Source organism: Bufo bufo, chromosome 2, assembly GCF_905171765.1.
Source record: "Bufo bufo chromosome 2, aBufBuf1.1, whole genome shotgun sequence".
Taxonomy (NCBI): Eukaryota; Metazoa; Chordata; class Amphibia; order Anura; family Bufonidae; genus Bufo; species Bufo bufo.
The window spans coordinates 249,588,520-249,610,366 of record NC_053390.1 but is presented as its reverse complement, the minus strand read 5'-3'; the positions used below and the strand labels follow the sequence as shown (position 1 = coordinate 249,610,366).

Genomic DNA, 21,847 nt, shown 5'->3' with positions numbered 1-21,847 from the left:
TCTGTGCAGACACCAGATGGATCCGCTCTGAACGCAAGTGTGAAAGTAGCCTAAAAAGAATTTGGGCCCCTTTGCGCATCTAGGCTGCAAAAAAGTGTCACACATGTGGTATCGCTGTACTCAGGAGAAGTTGGGCAATGTGTTTTGGGGTGTCATTTTACATATACCCATGCTGGGCGAGATAAATATCTCGGTCAAATGCCAACTTTGTATAAAAACATGGGAAAAGTTGTCTTTTGCCGAGATATTTCTCTCACCCGGCATGGGTATATGTAAAAAAGACACCCCAAAACACATTGCCCAACTTCTTCTGAGTACGGCGATACCAGATGTGTGACACTTTTTTGCAGCCTAGGTGGGCAAAGGGGCCCAAATTCCAAAGAGCACCTTTAGGATTTCACAGGGCATTTTTTACACATTTTGATTTCAAACTACTTCACGCATTCGGGCCCCTAAAATACCTGGGCAGTATAACTACCCCACAAGTGACCCCATTTTGGAAAGAAGACACCCCAAGGTATTTTGTGATGGGCATAGTGAGTCCATGGAAGCTTTTATTTTTTTCATTTGTGGGGTGTTTGTACTGTCTGGCCATTGTAGAACCTCAGGAAACATGACAGGTGCTCAGAAAGTCAGAGCTGCTTCAAAAAGGCGGAAATTCACATTTTTGTACCATAGTTTGTAAACGCTATAACTTTTACCCAAACATTTTTTTTTATCAAAGACATGTAGAACAATAAATTTTGAGAAAAATTTATATATAGATGTCGTTTTTTTTTTGCCAAATTTTACAACTGAAAGTGAAAAATATAATTTTTTTGCAAAAAAATCGTTAAATTTAGATTAATAACAAAAAAAGTAAAAATGTCAGCAGCAATGAAATACCACCAAATGAAAGCTCTATTAGTGAGAAGAAAAGGAGGTAAAATTCATTTGGGTGGTAAGTTTTATGACCGAGCAATAAATGGTGAAAGTAGTGTAGGTCAGAAGTGTAAAAAGTGGTCTGGTCATTAAGGGGGTTTAAGCTAGGGGGGCTGAAGTGGTTAAAGTTATCGCCACATAAAGTGACACGGCAGATTTGCAAAAAATGACAGGGTCCTGAAGGGGTTAAGGTGGGGTGTATGGTATCTGTTTAGGTGGTCCAGTGGTCTTTATTTATTTTGGGGTGTGAAGAATGGGGTCATATTTGGGATACAAATGCCTTAGCTTATAGTCAGACCTTGCCAAAAGTAAGATTAATTGACCTCACAGAACATCACTGCATAAGATGCAGCTGTCACCATGGGCTTCATGTCCCACCATGTCTTGTGGTCGTCTCCATGGAGGCCACCAGTCAGAGCCCCACAGTACGGGTACACAGCACTGTGCCGCCCGCTGCCTCCCCTGTGAGGAGCCAGCCGCCGGATGGACGGCCCAGGAAGTGATGTCGTCCAAACATGGCGGCGCCCTTGTCTGTGAAGAAAGTCCCGGCTTCCCTGCGCTCTGTGAGAAGTATGTGAGGGGAAGACACAAAGTGACGACCAGCCGCCACATAAGTAAGACAGCTGCCGGGGCCTCCTGACTCCTCATAGTACATAGCAGTGCTATCATGTATACATGTTCCGGTAAATCACCTTCCGGTGATAGAAGCTTCTGCCATTGTCTTCTCGGGTTCTGGTCTGGGCAATGTGGAGGGATGAGGCTGGCACAGCACCCACAATAAACCGCCGGAACCCTTTCGCGGACAGAACACATTTCTGGGATGCTGCGTGTAACATGAATTTTGCCTACTGAATAAGTGCGCCTGTTTTTTTTTTTTTTATAAAGCACCGGGGTTTTTTATGATGTTTTGGGTGTTTTTTCAAAATGCCAAGCGCTCCAGACAAATAACATAACACTTCTATAATCCCCAAAAAGGAGGACACCACACATACCTGGTACAGTGGGTGACAACACACAGAATGTATACCAGTATCAGGGGACAAAGAGGACTACAACTCCCAGCATGTAAAGTGATATCAGAGTGCATTACAGGGAGGAGGCAATAGAGGAGAGGACTACAGCTCCCAGCATATCCGGGCAGGTATTATGGGATATCAGGATATTTCAGGGAGGAGGTAATAGGGGAGACGACTACAGCTCCCAGCATGTCCGGGCAGGTATTATGGGATATCAGGATATTTCAGGGAGGAGGTAATAGAGGAGAGGACTACAGCTCCCAGCATGTCCGGGCAGGTATTATGGGATATCAGGATATTACAGGGAGGAGGTAATAGAGGAGACGACTACAGCTCCCAGCATGTCCAGGCAGGTATTATGGGATATCAGGATATTACAGGGAGGAGGTAATAGGGGAGACGACTACAGCTCCCAGCATGTCCGGGCAGGTATTATGGGATATCAGGATATTACAGGGAGGAGGTAATAGAGGAGACGACTACAGCTCCCAGCATGTCCGGGCAGGTATTATGGGATATCAGGATATTTCAGGGAGGAGGTAATAGGGGAGACGACTACAGCTCCCAGCATGTCCGGGCAGGTATTATGGGATATCAGGATATTTCAGGGAGGAGGTAATAGAGGAGACGACTACAGCTCCCAGCATGTCCGGGCAGGTATTATGGGATATCAGGATATTTCAGGGAGGAGGTAATAGAGGAGAGGACTACAGCTCCCAGCATGTCCGGGCAGGTATTATGGGATATCAGGATATTTCAGGGAGGAGGTAATGGAGACGACTACAGCTCCCAGCATGTCCGGGCAGGTATTATGGGATATCAGGATATTTCAGGGAGGAGGTAATGGAGACGACTACAGCTCCCAGCATGTCCGGGCAGGTATTATGGGATATCAGGATATTTCAGGGAGGAGGTAATGGAGACGACTACAGCTCCCAGCATGTCCGGGCAGGTATTATGGGATATCAGGATATTTCAGGGAGGAGGTAATGGAGACGACTACAGCTCCCAGCATGTCCGGGCAGGTATTATGGGATATCAGGATATTTCAGGGAGGAGGTAATAGAGGAGACGACTACAGCTCCCAGCATGTCCGGGCAGGTATTATGGGATATCAGGATATTTCAGGGATGAAGAGGTATAAGACGAGACTACAACTCCCAGCAACACTGGTCACGGCCTGGATCGCTGAGTAGCGGCGATCCCCTAGAAATGAATGGGATTGCTGCGGCTGGATTTCTTGCGCTCTAAATAACTCCACCTAATAAACAAAGGCACCAGAATACGTTTTTTACTGGCCATCTGCGTTTTTTTTTTTTTTTTTACAGTTTTTCTCACATTATCTGCAAACAAACAGTTTTCATGAGATTTTTTTTTGGTGATGTTAAAGGGTTTGAAAAGAAACCAAAAAGGCAAAAAAAAAGTGCCACCTAATGATAAAAAAAAAACAAAAAAAACAGGGGCAGAAACATTTGTCTGTCCGGTGTGTTTTTTATGTCAACATCTGGAGCTGGATTTTTTATTTTAAATTTTTTTACTTCAAACAAAGCCACTGAAAACTCAAAAGTGCAGAAAAATGCCAACAAAAACCTGTGTGTGAATGCAGCCTATGACTACCACCACACGGGTGCAGGTTTACTAGCAGAATCGGCACCAAATCACATAAAAACCTGCGTGTGTTAGGGTACTTTCACACCTGCGGCAGAGGATTCCGGCAGGCAGTTTAATACCGGATCCGTGTCTCCTGTGTCATCCGGAAAAACGGATCTGATATTTATTTTTTGCATTTTTAAAGGGTTTTTAAAGACGAAAAGCCGGATCCATTTTGCCGGAACACTTAATGCCGGCACTAATACACTTCAATGTAAATTAATGCCGGATCCGGCATTCCGGCCGGAGATAAAGCTGCAGCATGCTGCGGTATTTTCTCCGTCCAAAAAACGTAAGAGGGACTGAACTGAAGACATCCTGAACGGATTGCTCTCCATTCAGAATGCATTAAGATAAAACTGATCATTTTTTTTTCGGTATTGAGCCCCTAGGACGGAACTCAATGTCGGGGAAAAAAAAACCGCCAATGTGAAAGTACCCTAACAGGGTGAAATCTGCACAAAAGAACTGCACAGAGAACAGACATGCGGAGGAGCAGTGATGGCCAGTTCACAGTGTTCGCCGACGAACACATGCGATCTGCCATCTTTATTCCCAAGTCCGGCGATGCAGAGGTAAGTCCTTACCTGTGCCTGCGCAGCGAGCCGCTCTGAAACACATGCGGTCACCGGGAGCAGGCAGTTCCGAGAACAGCCTTCGTCGGAAGGCGAACCGGCCATCACTGCTGAGGAGTTCAGAATCCACACAGCAGGTCCATATCCACACTGAAGAAAAAAAGCAACGTGTACATGAGTTTTGTGTAATCTCATATACTTTGCTGGTGCCGTATTAGGCCACATGAACGTGCCATGTTTTGCAGTCCGCAAATTGCAATTTACGGAACGGACGGCCCTTTGGAGAAATGCCTATTCTTGTCCGCAAAATGGACAAGAATAGGACATGATTTCTAATTTATAAAGTTTCCGTGTGGGAATGGACCTGCCGTGAGGATTTCCAAATCCGCAGCATGTGAATTATGTTTGCGGTTTTAGCTGCGGATTTCACCATTTTCCAGTGACAGGTGAGATCTGTTGGAAAACCGCATAAAATCCAAACCAAAAACAGTTGTTAGAAATTGTTGATTTTGGTGCGGATTTGCTGCAGAAACGCACATAAATCTTGTAGGTCATCATTATCGGTTCACTTCAATGGGGTGGCTCCGTCCTATTCACCTGAATAAGGAACCATTCCATCAAAGTGAGCAGGTAAGCAGAGAGCGCATACAAGCGCTGCTGTCTCTTCCATCAGCTGATCGGCAAGAGTACCGGCAGTCAGCCCCCGCCGATCTGATAATGATATCTATCCCGAGGATAGGTCATCAATATAAAAAAAGCAGACAACCCCTTTAAATGGATGTTCAAGGATTTTAATATTAATGGCCTATCCTTTTTTTCATCAAGGCATCTGAGTGGCCATTAACCTGGAGCGAGCTGCTTTCTGTGACATTAACCCCTGCAACAACAACAACGTTGAAGCCGTTTGGTGGCTATGACAACCTGGGGCCTGGGTAGGCTGTCATACTTCCCATAGTAAAGTCCAGGCAGGGCTTAATAGGAACACAGCAATTTTAGCATAGACTTCAGTGGTACATCATGTGGCTGTTTGAATAAAAAGATTTAAAAAAGTTAGGCCTCTTTCACACGGGCGTTGCGGAAAAATGTCCGGGTGCGTTGCGGGAACACCCGCGATTTTTCCGCGCGAGTGCAAAACATTGTAATGCGTTTTGCACTCGCGTGAGAAAAATCGCGCGTGTTTGGTACCCAAACCCGAACTTCTTCATAGAAGTTCGGGCTTGGGATCGGTGTTCTGTAAATAGTATTATTTTCCCTTATAACATGGTTATAAGGGAAAATAATAGCATTCTGAATACAGAATGCTAAGTAAAACAGGGCTGGAGGGGGTTAAAAAAAATAAAAAATCATTTAACTCACCTTAATCCACTTGCTCGCGATGCGGGCATCTCCGTCTGACTCTTTTACTGTATAGGACCTGTGGAGAGCATTAACTATAGTTTAAGGACCTGGGATGACGTCACTCCGGTCATCACATGGTACGTCACATGATCTTTTACCATGGTGAATCACCATGGTAAAAGATCATGTGACGTACCATGTGATGACCGGAGTGACGTCATCCCGATCGTCTCCTAGCAACCGTGCGTGAAAATCGCACCGCATCCGCACTTGCTTGCGGATGCTTGCGATTTTCACGCAACCCCATTCATTTCTATGGGGCCTGCGTTACGTGAAAAACGCACAAAGAGGAGCATGCTGCGATTTTCACGCAACGCAAAAGTGATGCGTGAAAATCACCGCTCGTGTGCACAGCCCCATAGAAATGAATGGGTCAGTATTCAGTGCGGGTGCAATGCGTTCACCTCCCGCATCGCATCCGCGCGGAATACTCGCTCGTGTGAAAGGGGCCTTATGCTTCTTGAAAGGCAGGTATAAAAAAAGAAGTATATGCACTTATTAATTTAACCTTAAAATAAGAGTGGCCAACCCAGTCAATAAAGCATCAAAGGTGTTTTCCGAGACTTTTATACTCTGGGTAGGTCCTCAGTATCTGATCAGGGGGATCCGAAACCCGGGACCCCTGCTGATCAGCTGTTTGAGAAAGTACTGGCGTTCACAGTAGTGCCGCGGCCTTTTCTCAGCTCACCTAGCACCGTGCCGTACATTGGATAGCGGCTGTTCACTTCAGTGGGACTGAGCTGTGCCTTTGCCATGTGACCAATGAAAGTGACATCACACGGCCTAGGGAAAGCTGGAGAAGACTTAGGCTACTTTCACACTTGCGGCAGTGTGATCCGGCGGGCAGTTCAGTTGTCGGAACTGCCCGCCGGATCCGCCGATTTGGATGTGACTGAAGGCATTTGTGAGACAGATCCGGATGCGGAGCCGTCTCACAAATGCATTGCAAGAACGGATCCGTCTCTCCGCTTGTCATGCGGACAGACGGATCCGTCTTGTATTTTTTTTCACATTCTTACAGACGGATCCGGCATTCTGGTATTTTGAATGCCGTATCCGGCACTAATACGTTCCTATTGGGAAAAATGCCGGATCCGGCATTCAGGCAAGTCTTCAGTTTTTTTCGCCGGAGATAAAACCGTAGCATGCTAGGGTTTTATCTTTTGCCTGATCAGTCAAAACGACTGAACTGAAGAAATCCTGATGCATCCTGAACGAATTACTCTCCATTCAGAATGCATGGGGATAAAACTGATCAGTTATTTTCCGGTATAGAGCCCCTGTGACGGAACTCTATGCCGGAAAAGAAAAACGCTAGTGTGAAAGTACCCTTAGGCACTACTGCAAGCGCCGGTGCCAGAAAACATCTGATCGGTGGTGGACCCCTACCAATCCAGAAGACAGGTCATCATTATAAAAGTTTTGGAAAACCCCTTTAAAAGCATTCAATCTAATATATTTTGTACCTAAATGTGTATAATAGAATATAACAAATAATAAATGTAATCACTTCATTACCTGGCGGATTTTCAGTTTGAGTTTTTTTTCACTCCCTGCCTTTCCTGGGCCATAACTTTTTTATTTTTTCCATTTACATAGCTGCATGAGGGCTTGTTTTTGTGGAATAAGTTATCCTCTGTACTGGCAACATGTAGTATTACATACGATGTAGTGGGAACCCGATATAAAATTCCAAATGGGGTGGCATTGGAAAGAAAATGCAATTCCACAATAGTTTTCTAGGTTTCGTTTTTAATGGCCTTTCCTATGTGATAAAACTGACCTGTTACCTTCATTCTCCAGGTCAGATTACAGCGATACAACATTTACTGGTAATATACAATATGTTTTTCTTGCGTTTTAATACTTAAGAATATAGTTATGTCTGCAGAGCTGTGGGAGGGATCATTTTATTTTTTTGCGTGGTGATCTGTACTTTTCAATGATACCATTTTGGAGAGTGTATGACTTTGATCACTTTTTATAAATTTTTTTTGGGATGTGAAGAGACGAAAAAACAATAAATCGACCATTTAGATTTTTTTTTTTTCCGTTACACAATTTGCCGTATGGGATAAATATTTTTATATTTTAGTATTACAAGTGTGTTTAGACGCAGCAATGCCTATATTTATTTATAATTTTTTTGTTGGGGAATTTTATTTTTTTTTACTTTTTTTTTTTTAAGCCCCCAAGGACCTAACATGCAATCATCAGATTGCCATTTCTGTTCAGTAATGGAATTTATTCCATTAAATATACTGAATAGAAAATTCCAATTCAGTGCTTCCACCTGCAGGCTGACATTTTAATATACCAGTAATTAGGGTTGTTTCGGGTATCGAACTTTCGATACCCAATCGATACTTTTAGCCCGGTATTGATACGATACTGGGATTTGTCTTTTATCGATACTAGCCTGTGCTACTGTACAGCCCAGTATCAGAGAATATGGTTTGCGCTGCTCTCAGCACGGGGAGAAGGAGGCAGTCTCTCCCTCCCCCCTGTGTTGCTGCCTCCAATGAGAGCGCAGAGGGGCGGAGGAGGGGAGGGGCTGTGGCCACTGCGCCACCAATGATAACGTTTAATACATTACAAATGCAGGCGGCGGCAGAAACACATTGCCAGCACCCTGCCTCTGACAGGGCGCTGTGATCCGCGGCAATTAATCCCTCAGGTGCCGCTGATTGCAGCGCCCTGTCAGTGCCCTGTCAGAGGTCGGGTGCCGGCAATGTGTTTCAGCCACCGGCTGTATTTGTATATTAAACGTTAAATATCTTTGTTGGCGCAGTGCGCCCCCCCCCCCAAATCATTGGTGGCAGTGGCCACAGAGTCCCCTCACCTCCTCTCATTGGTGGCAGTGGCAGCTTCTGATCGGAGCACCAGCAGTGTAATCCTGGGGCTCCGATCGGTTACCATGGCAGCCATGATGCTACTGAAGCCCTGGCTGCCATGGTAATCTCCCTGATGCTGTGTGTACTATGCACAGGGCAGCAGAGAGAGTGTAAAGTCCTATTCACCCTAATAGAGCTCTATCAGGGTGAATAGACAATCCCAGGTTCTAGCCCCTAAGGGGGGAAATAGTTATTAAATAAACTAAAAAAAAAAACACACCAAAATATTAAGTATAAATCACCCCTTTCCCAATTTTACATATAAAATAAATAAAATATTACATATCGCCACATCCAAAAACTCCAAACTATTAAAATATTAAAAAATATCTCCTGGCCCTTGATCAAGCCATTTGAGATGGACAGATCGCTATGTATTATTTCTGCTGTAATGGCTAAATAAAGAGATGCAAGGCATTGTGCCTTTTACGAGTCCGCTGTGCGTCCTGCTATTCAGAATTTTTTATTCTTTTTAAAGTTGGAAAACGCGTGGCTAACAGAATTGTAAACTAACAACACATTTATGAAATAGTTGGGAAACTTTTAGTATGAAAATTGGTATATTTCAAGATGTAGCTTTTCACACCAGCCTCACAAACCTTTCTTCAGCTGCTTCCTCAATCTGATGAAAAGTGCAAGCCAGTTTTCACACCTTTGGATTTGTACACGTTCTAATTTTACACATTTTTAGAGTCTCCTTCACTGCGTTTCAGTTTCTCTGCATGCTGCCAGTGAATGAAAATATCTTTGTTTGCACTGAGAGGCTGAACACCTATACTGACTAGTTCCTACTCAGCAGCGGTTCGGTTCCGTTGTGTCAATTGTAGGATTCTAAGTCTAGACAATCCTCTGTGAGCTAAATAAATCAATAGCAGATAGTAGTTTCCTGTTCTAATAGTTTCTTAGAGTGCGTAATTGTAGGCAAAATGTATTCAACTTTCTCTGCCTTAAAGGGGTTATTCTATGATTGATGTAAAAAATTAAAATCAGACATAGTACATGATAATAACTTTTTAAGGGTACTTTCATACTTGCGTTTTTCTTTTCCGGCATAGAGTTCCGTCACAGGGGCTCTATACCGGAAAAGAACTGATCAGGTATGTCCCCATGCATTCTGAATGGAGAGTAATCCGTTCAGTTTGCATCAGGATGTCTTCAGTTCAGTCGTTTTGACTGATCAGGCAAAAGAGAAAACCGTAGCATGCTACGGTTTTATCTCTGGCTAAAAAAAACATAAGACTTGCCTGAATGCCGGATCCGGCATTTTTTCCTATAGGAATGTATTAGTGCCGGATCCGGCATTCAGAATACCGGAATGCCGGATCCGTCCTTCCGGTATGCGCATGCGCAGACTGAAAAAAAGGTGAAAAAAATAAATGCCGGATCCGTTTTTGCCGGATGACACCGGAAAGACGGATCCGGCATTTCAATGCATTTTTTCGACTGATCAGGCATTTTTAAGACTGATCAGGATCCTGATCAGTCTTACTAATGCAGTTAGCATACATTTTGCCTGATCCGGCAGGCAGTTCCGGCGACGGAACTGCTTGCCGGATCTCTCTGCCGCAAGTGTGAAAGTAGCCTAAGGGGGCTTTCACACTTCTTTTCCGGCATAGAGTTCCGTCCTAGGGGCTCTATACCGGAAAAGAACTGATCAGTTTTATCCTCATGCATTCTGAATGGAGAGCAATCCGTTCAGGGTGCATCAGGATGTCTTCAGTTCAGTCTTTTTGACTTATCAGGACAGAGAAAAAACCGCAGCATGCTATGGTTTTATCTCCGGACAAAAAAACTGAACACTTGCCTGAATGCCAATTTTTTTCCATAGGAATGTATTAGTGCCGGATCCGGCATTCAAAATACCGCAATGCCTGATCCGTCGCACAGACAGAAAAAAGGTGAAAGAAAAATATATATATACCGGATCAGTTTTTCCGGATGACACCGGAAAGACGGATCCGGCATTTCAATAATCAGGCAATGATCAGGCATTTTTAAGACTGATCAGGATCCTGATCAGTCTTACAAATGCCATCAGTTGGCGTACTTTTTGCCGGAACTGCCGCAAGTGTGAAAGTAGCCTAAGGCTAGTTTGACACTAGCAATTGAGAGGTCAGGCAGGGAATGGTCTGTTGGTTCTCTCTGGATACGGCATTGCTGGACACTGCCTGAATGTCCGCTGACCCTATTTACTATCATAGGGACCGGCAGAGATCCAGCCGCAACCCGGCAAATCTGCCGAGAATCGGACAGACTAAAACTGCTGTCTTATCCTGGCCATCTAGCTTATTCTTTGTAAAGTACAGTAGCTTTGATTTTCATTACAGAATCTAAAAGAAAGAGCGACTGCTGTTAGCTGTGGGCTGTCTATTAATGAGCTGACATTCCCTTATTTGTATGTACTATGTTTGTAATTTTAATCTGTTTTTTGTTCCTAAGGATCTTTAGATATCTATTAAACCAAACTAACCAATAAAAGGCGGGGAAGCGACTTGCCCTTGAGAATGAAGACTGTGCTTATGGTAGCAGAAAAGCCTTCATTGGCTCAGTCGATTGCCAAAATCCTTTCCAAAGGTAAGGAACCATAAATCAGCTTTATACAGTGAGGATGTATGGTTTTACCTAGCAGATCTAGCTGGGTTACTATGGTCCATGAATCTAACCTGTCTGTGTACCTTGGCCGTCATGTACATATCGATGAAAAGAGAGAATGCTTGATTATAAAAGGATCCTAAACTAGTAGTCATGATTGTGATGTTATGGCCTTACATTTCTCAAAGAAGTGAATCATTGTCATTTTCTGTTCTATAAGAATGTATAAAAAAATGCACTAAAGAAAAATGTTCTGCCGTAGTGGATTGGAACTGATACTACACTGTATGAATACTGCCTTAGGGCTCATTCAGATGGCCGTATGCTATCCGCAAAAATGCGGATCCTTTTTTTTGTGGATTAGATGCTGACCCATTCACTTCTATGGGGCCCTTCCGTTTGAAGGCTCTCACAAGCGGCCCCGAACGTATCCGCTCAGAATGCCTCAGTCTGGCACCGTTTGACCTCCGTCCTGCTCAGCAGGCGGACACCCGAAAGCAGCTTGCAGCGTTCGGGTGTCCGCCTGGCCGTGCGGAGCCAAACGGATCCGTCCAGACTTACAATGTAAGTCAATGGGGACGGATCCGTTTGAAGTTGACACAATATGGTGCAATTTCAAACGGATCCGTCCCCTATTGACTTTCAATGCAAAGTCTGGACGGATCCGTCTGACTAACTTTCAGACTTAGAATTTTTTCTGAAAGATAATGCAGACGGATCCGTTCTAAACGGATCCCATCGTTTGCATTATAGGAGCGGATCCGTCTGTGCAGACACCAGACGGATCCTCTCCGAACGCAAGTGTGAAAGTAGCCTAAACATGTCCTATACTTGTCCGTGAAAATCAGGACATGGCCCCATTGAAGTCTATGGGTCCTCAAAAATACTGAATGCTATCCGTTTTTTTACGGACATGCTGAACTGTCCGCAAAAAAACTGATCCGCATTTTTGTGGACAGCATACGGCCATCTGAATGAGTCCTTATTCATACGAGAGGGATGTGTCTGAAGCTTCTATTCTGGTTCCTAAAGGGGATTTTCTAGTCTTCCAAAAAATATGTGATTTTTAACTTTAAAGGGTTTGGCCCTCTGGATAGGCAATCAATATCTTATCCTCCAGAGCTTGACACCCTGCATCTCCACCGATCAGCTATTGCAAAGTAGCGCTGGAAGTTGGTGCTATAAGTACACGGCTTAGTTTATTGTGTAGTGGATGGAGCTGCTCCCATTCACTTCAAGCTGTGTATTGCTGGAGTTTAGTTAATCCCTATCCACAGTTCCCACCGATCCTGAGAACAGGATCCAGTCGCCCCCACCTGATGGTGACCATGACATGACATGAACTTGTGCTGCCTGCGCCGTGCATTGGGACCACAATTTGCAGTCCCCAATGCACAGGCACTGTCAGTATCTAATTGGCAGTGGTCCAGCACTGTGCACCCCAAATAATCAGCTGTTCCAAAGCAGCGTGGAAGTTGACACCATAAATACACATTTCCATGCATTGTGTAGTGGACAGAACTGGTTACTGCAGTGCTGCTCCCATTCAGTTCAGAGGGAGCAGTGGTGAATTAAAGGGGTTATGCCATTACTGATCAGACATCATATAATACCTGTTAAAAAATGAGGTAATTCAGTGGCTCACTGACTGTGCAATGTGGATAGACATACACCGGTACACCTAGAAACCGTGTGGACAGTAAATTGGAAAAATATAGTTGTGATGGCACACTCTCATCTGGTATATATTGGAATAGGTTATTAGGTTTAAAAACATATTTAATTATATTAATTATATTCTTGGTATAAAAACAATTTGATAGACGGATGAAATGGTTGCGTGGTTGATATCAAGGTATAATGTACAGGCTGAGTGTATATACCGGTACTACTAAAACTGGGTACATGTAGTGTTGACTACCACAGACAATAAGTGCTGTAAGCAAGTAGAATGTAGAATTCAGTGATAGCTGAATACATACAAAGATAAACAATATTATCTAAATATACAAGATTGTAAATACATCAATGTGCATAAAAGTGTTTGAAATTCAAAAAAGACCAATGGGTATAAAAATTCAGTGCACTGAAATATTGTCCAGAACAAAAAAAGTTAAATATCATGTGGACCCCTGTAACTGCCACAGTTTCTAACGGAAGATATGGCTGGTGACTAGTGTTGAGCAAATAGAGCTTCGGATCATAGATCCGAAGTCGATTTGCTCAATACTTCATTTGAATGCTGTACGGAGTTTGTTTTTTTTTAACTTGAAAACCATTTTAAAACTTTGATCCAAAGTCTGCTTTGGTACTGAGGTACCAGCCGTTTAAATGGTTTTCATGTTTAAAAATCAAGATGTCCCATAGGACGTATAAGTAATTTCAACTCACTGGAGCCTATACATTGTAATGCTGTACGTCCTGTCTGCAGGACTTTTTTTCCATCCAAAAATGTAGATTTGGAACAGGTTGGACAATAACCAATAAAAACGGATGTCTACATCTGTCAATTGAGGTCTATGGGGAGAAAAACGGATACGTTTTATTTTTTTAATTACGAGAACTGAAACGCTGATCTGAAGCCTTAGAGTGGCTGCCCACGATGCATATTACACACAATTTTTCTGCACATATTTCTGCACATATTTTGGGCAGAAAAACCATAGCGTTATACAGTACCAGCAATCTCAAGTACACTTTACTTTTTTATGAGGCTACCTGCACACGGGTGCAGGCGAGCGCACATAAGATCCACACAAGTTTCCATGTGGATTTATGCGTGTTTCTGCAGCATATCCGCATCAAAATCCATGCTGCCGAAATGCACATAAATCCCCAAGGAAATTTGCGTGGATCTTGTGTGGTCACCCGCACCCGTGTTTAGATAGCCTTAGAAAAAAAGCAAAGTGTACATGAGATTTGTCAAATCCAATCAGGGTGGATAAAAATCAATGATTTAAAAAAAAATAATCGGATTTTTTTGATTTAAATCAGATTTTTTTTTATATAAAATGCTTTTTGAGGAAAATATATTACCATCCAAAGGTTATTCCATCATGAAATAAGGATTCGTTTTTTAATTATGTAGAATAAGGCTGTACGTAGACTCCCATATTGTTGAATGGATTAGGCAGTGGCTGAGGGACAGACAACAGAGGGTTGTAGTCAATGGAGTATATTCAGACCATGGTCTTGTTACCAGTGGGGTACCTCAGGGATCTGTTCTGGGACCCATATTGTTTAATATATATTGCAGAAGGCCTCGATGGTAAGGTGTGTCTTTTTTCTGATGACACAAAGATTTGTAACAGGGTTGATGTTCCTGGAGGGATACACCAAATGGAAAATGATTTAGGAAAACTAGAGGAATGGTCAAAAATCTGGCAACTAAAATTTAATGTTGATAAGTGCAAGATAATGCACCTGAGGCGTAAAAACCCAAGAGCAGAATATAAAATCAGTGATACAGTCCTAACCTCAGTATCTGAGGAAAGGGATTTAGGGGTCATTATTTCAGAAGACTTAAAGGTAGGCAGACAATGTCATAGAGCAGCAGGAAATGCTAGCAGAATGCTTGGGTGTATAGGGAGAGGAATTACCAGTAGAAAGAGGGAGGTGCTCATGTCGCTCTACAGAGCACTAGTGAGACCTCATCTGGAGTATTGTGCGCAGTACTGGAGACCATATCTCCAGAAGGATATCGATACTTTGGAGAGAGTTCAGAGAAGAGCTACTAAACTAGTACATGGATTGCAGGATAAAACTTACCAGGAAAGATTAAAGGACCTTAACATGTATAGCTTGGAAGAAAGACGAGACAGAGGGGATATGATAGAAACTTTTAAATACATAAAGGGAATCAACAAGGTAAAAGAGGAGAGAATATTTAAAAGAAGAAAAACATAGTTTTAAATTAGAGGGGCAAAGGTTTAAAAGTAATATCAGGAAGTATTACTTTACTGAGAGAGTAGTGGATGCATGGAATAGCCTTCCTGCAGAAGTGGTAGCTGCAAATACAGTGAAGGAGTTTAAGCATGCATGGGATAGGCATAAGGCCATCCTTCATATAAGATAGGGCCATAGTATTCAGTATATTGGGCAGACTAGATGGGCCGAATGTCATGCTCTTCCAGAGGTTTTTGTAAGATTATTGGTCAGTTTCTCTGCCTACAAGATATTATCACAGATGCTTGGTTTACTTTTGCAGTTCTCAAAACTGAATTTGACTCAGCAGAGATCACATGCCTCTTCTTCACAGCAAAAATGTTATAACATGAACAGAGTTGAGAAAAATACTAGGGGTGCACCGAAAATATCGGCCGAAAATGCACCTAATCCACTTCGGCCGATATTGTTACATATCGGCCGAAAATATGGGGTGTGGGATTTGTCACCCACCATCTGCGGGCGGGCGGTTTACTTTGTCACTGCATCTTTATTTTACCTTACAATCGTGACGCTCCAGTAACTAACAACTCTGCAGGCAGAGCGGAGGCCGGCGTAACGTCACTTACTCACGTGACGCGCCTGCTCCGCCTCCTTCATTCATAAAGTGGGCGGAGCAGGTGCGTCACGTGAGTAAGTGACGTTACGCCGCCCTCCGCTCTGCCTGCAGAGTTGTTACCGGAGCGTCACGATTGTAAGGTAAAATAAAGATGCAGTGAGTGATGCTGTGAGCAGCAGGGCCGGGGCTGTTATGGGTAGGGGGATCGGTCTATGGCACTGCTATGGGGAGGGGGGATCTGTGCACTGTTATGGGGAAAGGGATCTGTGCACTGTTATGGGGAAAGGGATCTGTGCACGGTTATGCCCATAACAGTGCACATATCCCCTTTCCATAACAGTGCACAGATCCCCCTCTCCATAACAGCGCCACCCACAGATCCCCCTCTCCATAACAGCGCCACCCACAGATCCCCCTCTCCATAACAGCGCCACCCACAGATCCCCCTCTCCATAACAGCGCCACCCACAGATCCCCCTCTCCATAACAGCGCCACCCACAGATCCCCCTCTCCATAACAGCGCCACCAACAGATCCCCCTCTCCATAACAGCGCCACCCACAGATCCCCCTCTCCATAACAGCGCCACCCACAGATCCCCCTCTCCATAGCGCCACCCACAGATCCCCCTCTCCATAACAGCGCCACCCACAGATCCCCCTCTCCATAACAGCGCCACCCACAGATCCCCCTCTCCATAACAGCGCCACCCACAGATCCCCCTCTCCATAACAGCGCCACCCACAGATCCCCCTCTCCATAACAGCGCCACCCACAGATGAATTTCATTCATGAATAAAAATTTTTAATAAAATCATTAAAAAAAAAGTATTTTAATAGTATTTGGGCAAAAAGGCAGTTTCGGTTTCGGTTTTCGGTCAAGGGCATCCTGAATTTTCGGTTTCGGTTTCGGACCAGAATTTTCATTTCGGTGCACCCCTAAAAAATACCTTAATCCTAACTTCTACAAACCTATGAATGCAGAATCAACCTAATCAAACTAATATGAAAAGTTGTTTAAATCTTCATCTACTTGCATATTATAAGTTATACCAGCAAGAATTAGTCTTTATGTAGAAAACTATGATTTAAATCAAGCCTCACTGACTAGTGATTTAACCGCCTCCGGACCGCCTAACGCAGGATTGCGGTCCGGAGGCGGCAGCCCTGCGCTCAGCGACGCATATACGCGTCATCTCGCGTGAGCCGAGATTTCCTGTGAACGTGCGCACACAGGCGCGCGCGTTCACAGGATCGGAAGGTAAGAGAGTGGATCTCCAGCCTGCCAGCGGCGATCGTTCGCTGGCAGGCTGGAGATGCGATTTTTTTAACCCCTAACAGGTATATTAGACGCTGTTTTGATAACAGCGTCTAATATACCTGCTACCTGGTCCTCTGGTGATCCCTTTTGTTTGGATCGACCACCAGAGGACACAGGTAGCTCAGTAAAGTAGCACCAAACACCACTACACTACACTACACCCCCCCCTGTCACTTATTAACCCCTTATGAACCACTGATCACTCCTGATCACCCCATATAGACTCCCTGATCACCCCCCTGTCATTGATCACCCCCCTGTCATTGATCACCCCCCTGTAAGGCTCCATTCGGACGTCCGTATGATTTTTACGGATCCACTGATACATGGATCGGATCCGCAAAACACATACGGACATCTGAATGGAGTCTTACAGGGGGGTGATCAATGACAGGAAGGTGATCACCTCATATACACTCCCTGATCACCCCCTGTCATTGATCACCCCCCTGTCATTGATCACCCCCCTGTAAGGCTGCATTCAGATGTCCGTATGTTTTTTACGGATCCACGGATACATGGATCGGATCCGCAAAACACATACGGACATCTGAATGGAGCCTTATAGGGGGGTGATCAATGACAGGGGGGTAATTAATGACAGGGGGGTGATCACCCCATATAGACTCCCTGATCACCTTCCTGTCATTGATCACCCTCCTGTCATTGATCACCCCCCTGTAAGGCTCCATTCAGACATTTTTTTGGCCCAAGTTAGCGGAATTTTTTTTTTTTTTTCTTACAAAGTCTCATATTCCACTAACTTGTGTCAAAAAATAAAATCTCACATGAACTCACCATACCCCTCACGGAATCCAAATGCGTAAAAATTTTTAGACATTTATATTCCAGACTTCTTCTCACGCTTTAGGGCCCCTAGAATGCCAGGGCAGTATAAATACCCCACATGTGACCCCATTTCGGAAAGAAGACACCCCAAGGTATTCGCTGAGGAGCATATTGAGTCCATGAAAGATTGAAATTTTTGTCCCAAGTTAGCGGAAAGGGAGACTTTGTGAGAAAATAAATAAATAAATAAATTTCCGCTAACTTGTGCCAAAAAAAAAAAAAATTCTATGAACTCGCCATGCCCCTCATTGAATACCTTGGGGTGTCTTCTTTCCAAAATGGGGTCACATGTGGGGTATTTATACTGCCCTGGCATTTTAGGGGCCCTAAAGCGTGAGAAGAAGTCTGGGATCCAAATGTCTTAAAAAAAATGCCCTCATAAAAGGAATGTGGGCCCCTTTGCGCATCTAGACGGCAAAAAAAGTGTCACACATCTGGTATCCCCATACTCAGGAGAAGTTGGGCAATGTGTTTTGGGGTGTCTTTTTACTTATACCCATGCTGGGTGAGAGAAATATCTTGGCAAAAGACAACTTTTCCCATTTTTTATACAAAGTTGGCATTTGACCAAGATATTTATCTCACCCAGCATGGGTATATGTAAAATGACACCCCAAAACACATTGCCCAACTTCTCCTGAGTACGGCGATACCAGATGTGTGACACTTTTTTGCAGCCTAGGTGGGCAAAGGGGCCCAAAAGGGGCCCACATTCCAAAGAGCACCTTTCGGATTTCACCGGTCATTTTTTACAGATTTTGATTGCAAACTACTTCTCACGCATATGGGCCCCTAAAATGCCAGGGCAGTATAACTACCCCACAAGTGACCCCATTTTGGAAAGAAGACACCCCAAGGTATTCGCTGATGGGCATAGTGAGTTCATAGAAGTTTTTATTTTTTGTCACAAGTTAGTGGAATATGAGACTTTGTAAGAAAAAAAAAAAAGAAAAAAGTCCACATTTTCCGCTAACTTGTGACAAAAAATAAAAAGTTCTATGAACTCACTATGCCCATCAGCGAATACCTTAGGGTGTCTACTTTCCGAAATGGGGTCATTTGTGGGGTTTTTCTACTGTCTGGCCATTGTAGAACCTCAGGAAACATGACAGGTGCTCAGAAAGTCAGAGCTGCTTCAAAAAGCGGAAATTCACATTTTTGTACCATAGTTTGTAAACGCTATAACTTTTACCCAAACCATTTTTTTTTTTTACTCAAACATTTTTTTTTTATCAAAGACATGTAGAACAATAAATTTTGAGAAAAATGTATATATGGATGTCGTTTTTTTTGCAAAATTTTACAACTGAAAGTGAAAAATGTCATTTTTTTGCAAAAAAAATCGTTAAATTTAGATTAATAACAAAAAAAGTAAAAATGTCAGTAGCAATGAAATACCACCAAATGAAAGCTCTATTAGTGAGAAGAAAAGGAGGTAAAATTCATTTGGGTGGTAAGTTGCATGACCGAGCAATAAACGGTGAAAGTAGTGTAGGTCAGAAGTGTAAAAAGTGGCCTGGTCATTAAGGGTGTTTAAGCTAGGGGGGCTGAGGTGGTTAAATCGTGATTTAAATCGTGATTTAAATCATTTTGATTTAAATCAAATCTACCCTGAATCGAATACACTTTGCTGGCACTGTATTACGTTAGTTTTTCTACATGAAATCCATGCAGAAAAATTTGGCGTAATCCGCATTGTATGCCGCCACCCTAAGGCTACCTGCACAAGATCTGCACACATTTCCATGTGGATTTATGTGCGTTTCTGCAAGCAGTGTTTTAGTGTGCGCCTCAAAAGCGGAACGGAGACCGAACGCTTATGTGCGCTTATCCATTCAGAATGCATTGGGGCTGAACTGATCCGTTTTGGGCCGCTTGTGAGATCCCTGAAATGGATCTCACAAGCGAACCCAGAAACTCCAGTGTGAAAGTAGCCTTAGAAAGGATGAAATCCGCAGTATATTTACATGTATATTCTTCTCTTCCTGCATTTTTTATGCGCTGCCATAGACTATAATGAGCATATATGGAAGTAAATACACACAAATTTAGGGGATGCTGCGGATTTCAAATACTGACGGAAATTAAATGCCCATGTGAATCTATTCATTAACAGCTGATTCCCATACACAAAATATGTACGGATTGCAAGTACGCTCGTGTGAAAGAGGCCTAACAGCAGGGGCAGATTGGCCAGTACAGGAAAATTTCCTGGTGTGCCGATGCCTAGGAGGGCCACCCAAGCCCTCCTCACGGCTGCCAGCCAGGTACATACATGATCTGAATCTCTCTTGCATACCTGGCCAGCAGTCGCCGGTGCCATCCCGAATTCATCTGTATCAATGTTCTCAGGACAGAGATACAGTTGAATACTGTGGCGCAGGTGGCAGTATATTGTGCTGGAGCTGGGGCAATATATTGCTCTGCACTATGGTAGTGCCTGCCTAATTAGGTTACCCCACCTGCAACATGGAGCCACTTTTACCTTTATTTTCAGGGCCACTTTTAGTTCCCAGTTCGCCCCTGCCTAACAGCAATATGTAAATATCCAGATTCATTAAACAAGTGTGCGGCTCTTATTAGTGTTTTTTTTCTGCCTAGGTAGTGCCACCTCTCGGAAAGGCTTGAATGGAGCATGCTCTGTGCATGAGTACACAGGATCTTTCATGGGTCAGAGTGTGCGATTCAAGATGACATCTGTCTGTGGCCATGTCATGAGCCTGGACTTTATAGGTAAGTCAGACTGCATGCTGATAAAAGCTCGGATTTGATCATACCTGCTTCGTATTTGTAGAAATGGTGCACAGACAAATGTGGCTTTAGCACATGAAATGTTTATTGACTTTTAGAACATAAAATAGTGCAGTGAAGCGTGGCAGTGAAAACGCCATCAGGGTGTGTCAGGAATAGTTGAATATTTCAGTTAAAGGGAACCTGTCAGCAACTTTATGGTGACCTCACTGAGGGAAGTATAAAATAGTGACAGAAATGCTGATTTCAGCCGTGTGTCACCCATGAGCTAAAGGTAAGTGGTTGCTGAGAACCAGCATCATAATCATTGCAGCCCAGGCCTCGAAAAGAGTCAAATCTACCTGAGAAGAGTCATGGTTATTTATAATCTCCTGCTCTCTCACCCATCTGCTGATGGTTGCCAGTTCTCTCCTAGAGAGGAAGAGAGAAAACTAGGTAGAAGACTGTCAGTCATCAGCAGGTGGGCAGGGAGAGCAGGAATTCATGAATAACCATGACTCTTCTCAGGTGGCCGTGACTCTTTTCCAGTCTGCAATGATTGTGATGTTTGTTCTCGGCAACCACTTACTTTTAACTTATAAATGACAGACCGCTGAAATCAACTCGCCTGTCTCTACTTTATGCTGCCGTTAGTATGGGCAGCACAAAGGTGATGACAGGTTCCCTTTAAGCATATGCTGAATAGACTTACATCATACATTTATTTGGCACATGATAAAAAAAAAAAAAGTATCCAAGACCCTTGTCGCTGCACTTCTTCTTGAAGGGGTTTTCCAGGATTAGGGCTAGAAGTAATTTGCAGTCTGCAAGCCACGGATGCACCAAACACGACTATCAGCCGTGTGCACACCGCATCATGGTGCAAACCTGTTGACTTCAATAGGTCCATGGTCTGCATATTGTGGTGAAGTATAAGGCCTCTTTCACACGGGCGAGTACTCCGCGCGGATGCGATGTGTGAGGTGAACGCATTGCACCCGCACTGAATACCGACCCATCCATTTCTATGGGGCTGTTCACATGAGCGGTGATTTTCATGCATCACTTGTGCGTTGCGTGAAAATCGCAGCATGTTCTATATTCTGCGTTTTTCACCAACGCAGGCCCCATAGAAGTGAATGGGGTTGCGTGAAAATCGCAAGCATCCACAAGCAAGTGCGGATGCGGTGCTATTTTCACGTACGGTTGCTAGGAGACGATCGGGATGGAGACCCGATCATTATTTTCCCATATAACATGGTTATAAGGGAAAATAATAGCATTCTGAATACAGAATGCAAAGTAAAACATCGCTGGAGGGGTTAAAAAAAAAATTAAAAATAATTTAACTCACCTTAATCCACTTGATCGCGTAGCCGGCATCTCCTTCTGTCTTC

General features: G+C 43.7%; 1 protein-coding gene across 1 annotated transcript in view; it reads left to right on the top strand.

Annotated features, from left to right (window-relative positions):
* The first annotated feature begins 1,414 nt into the window (after positions 1-1,414).
* Positions 1,415-21,847, top strand: part of TOP3B (DNA topoisomerase III beta) — an 86,871-nt gene continuing 66,438 nt past the window's right edge. The window contains exons 1-3 of the mRNA XM_040416354.1: positions 1,415-1,535; positions 10,894-11,028; positions 20,322-20,453. Coding sequence (XP_040272288.1) covers positions 10,959-11,028; positions 20,322-20,453 — 202 coding nt within the window. The 5' untranslated portion in view covers positions 1,415-1,535; positions 10,894-10,958. The remainder of the gene's footprint in view (positions 1,536-10,893; positions 11,029-20,321; positions 20,454-21,847) is intronic.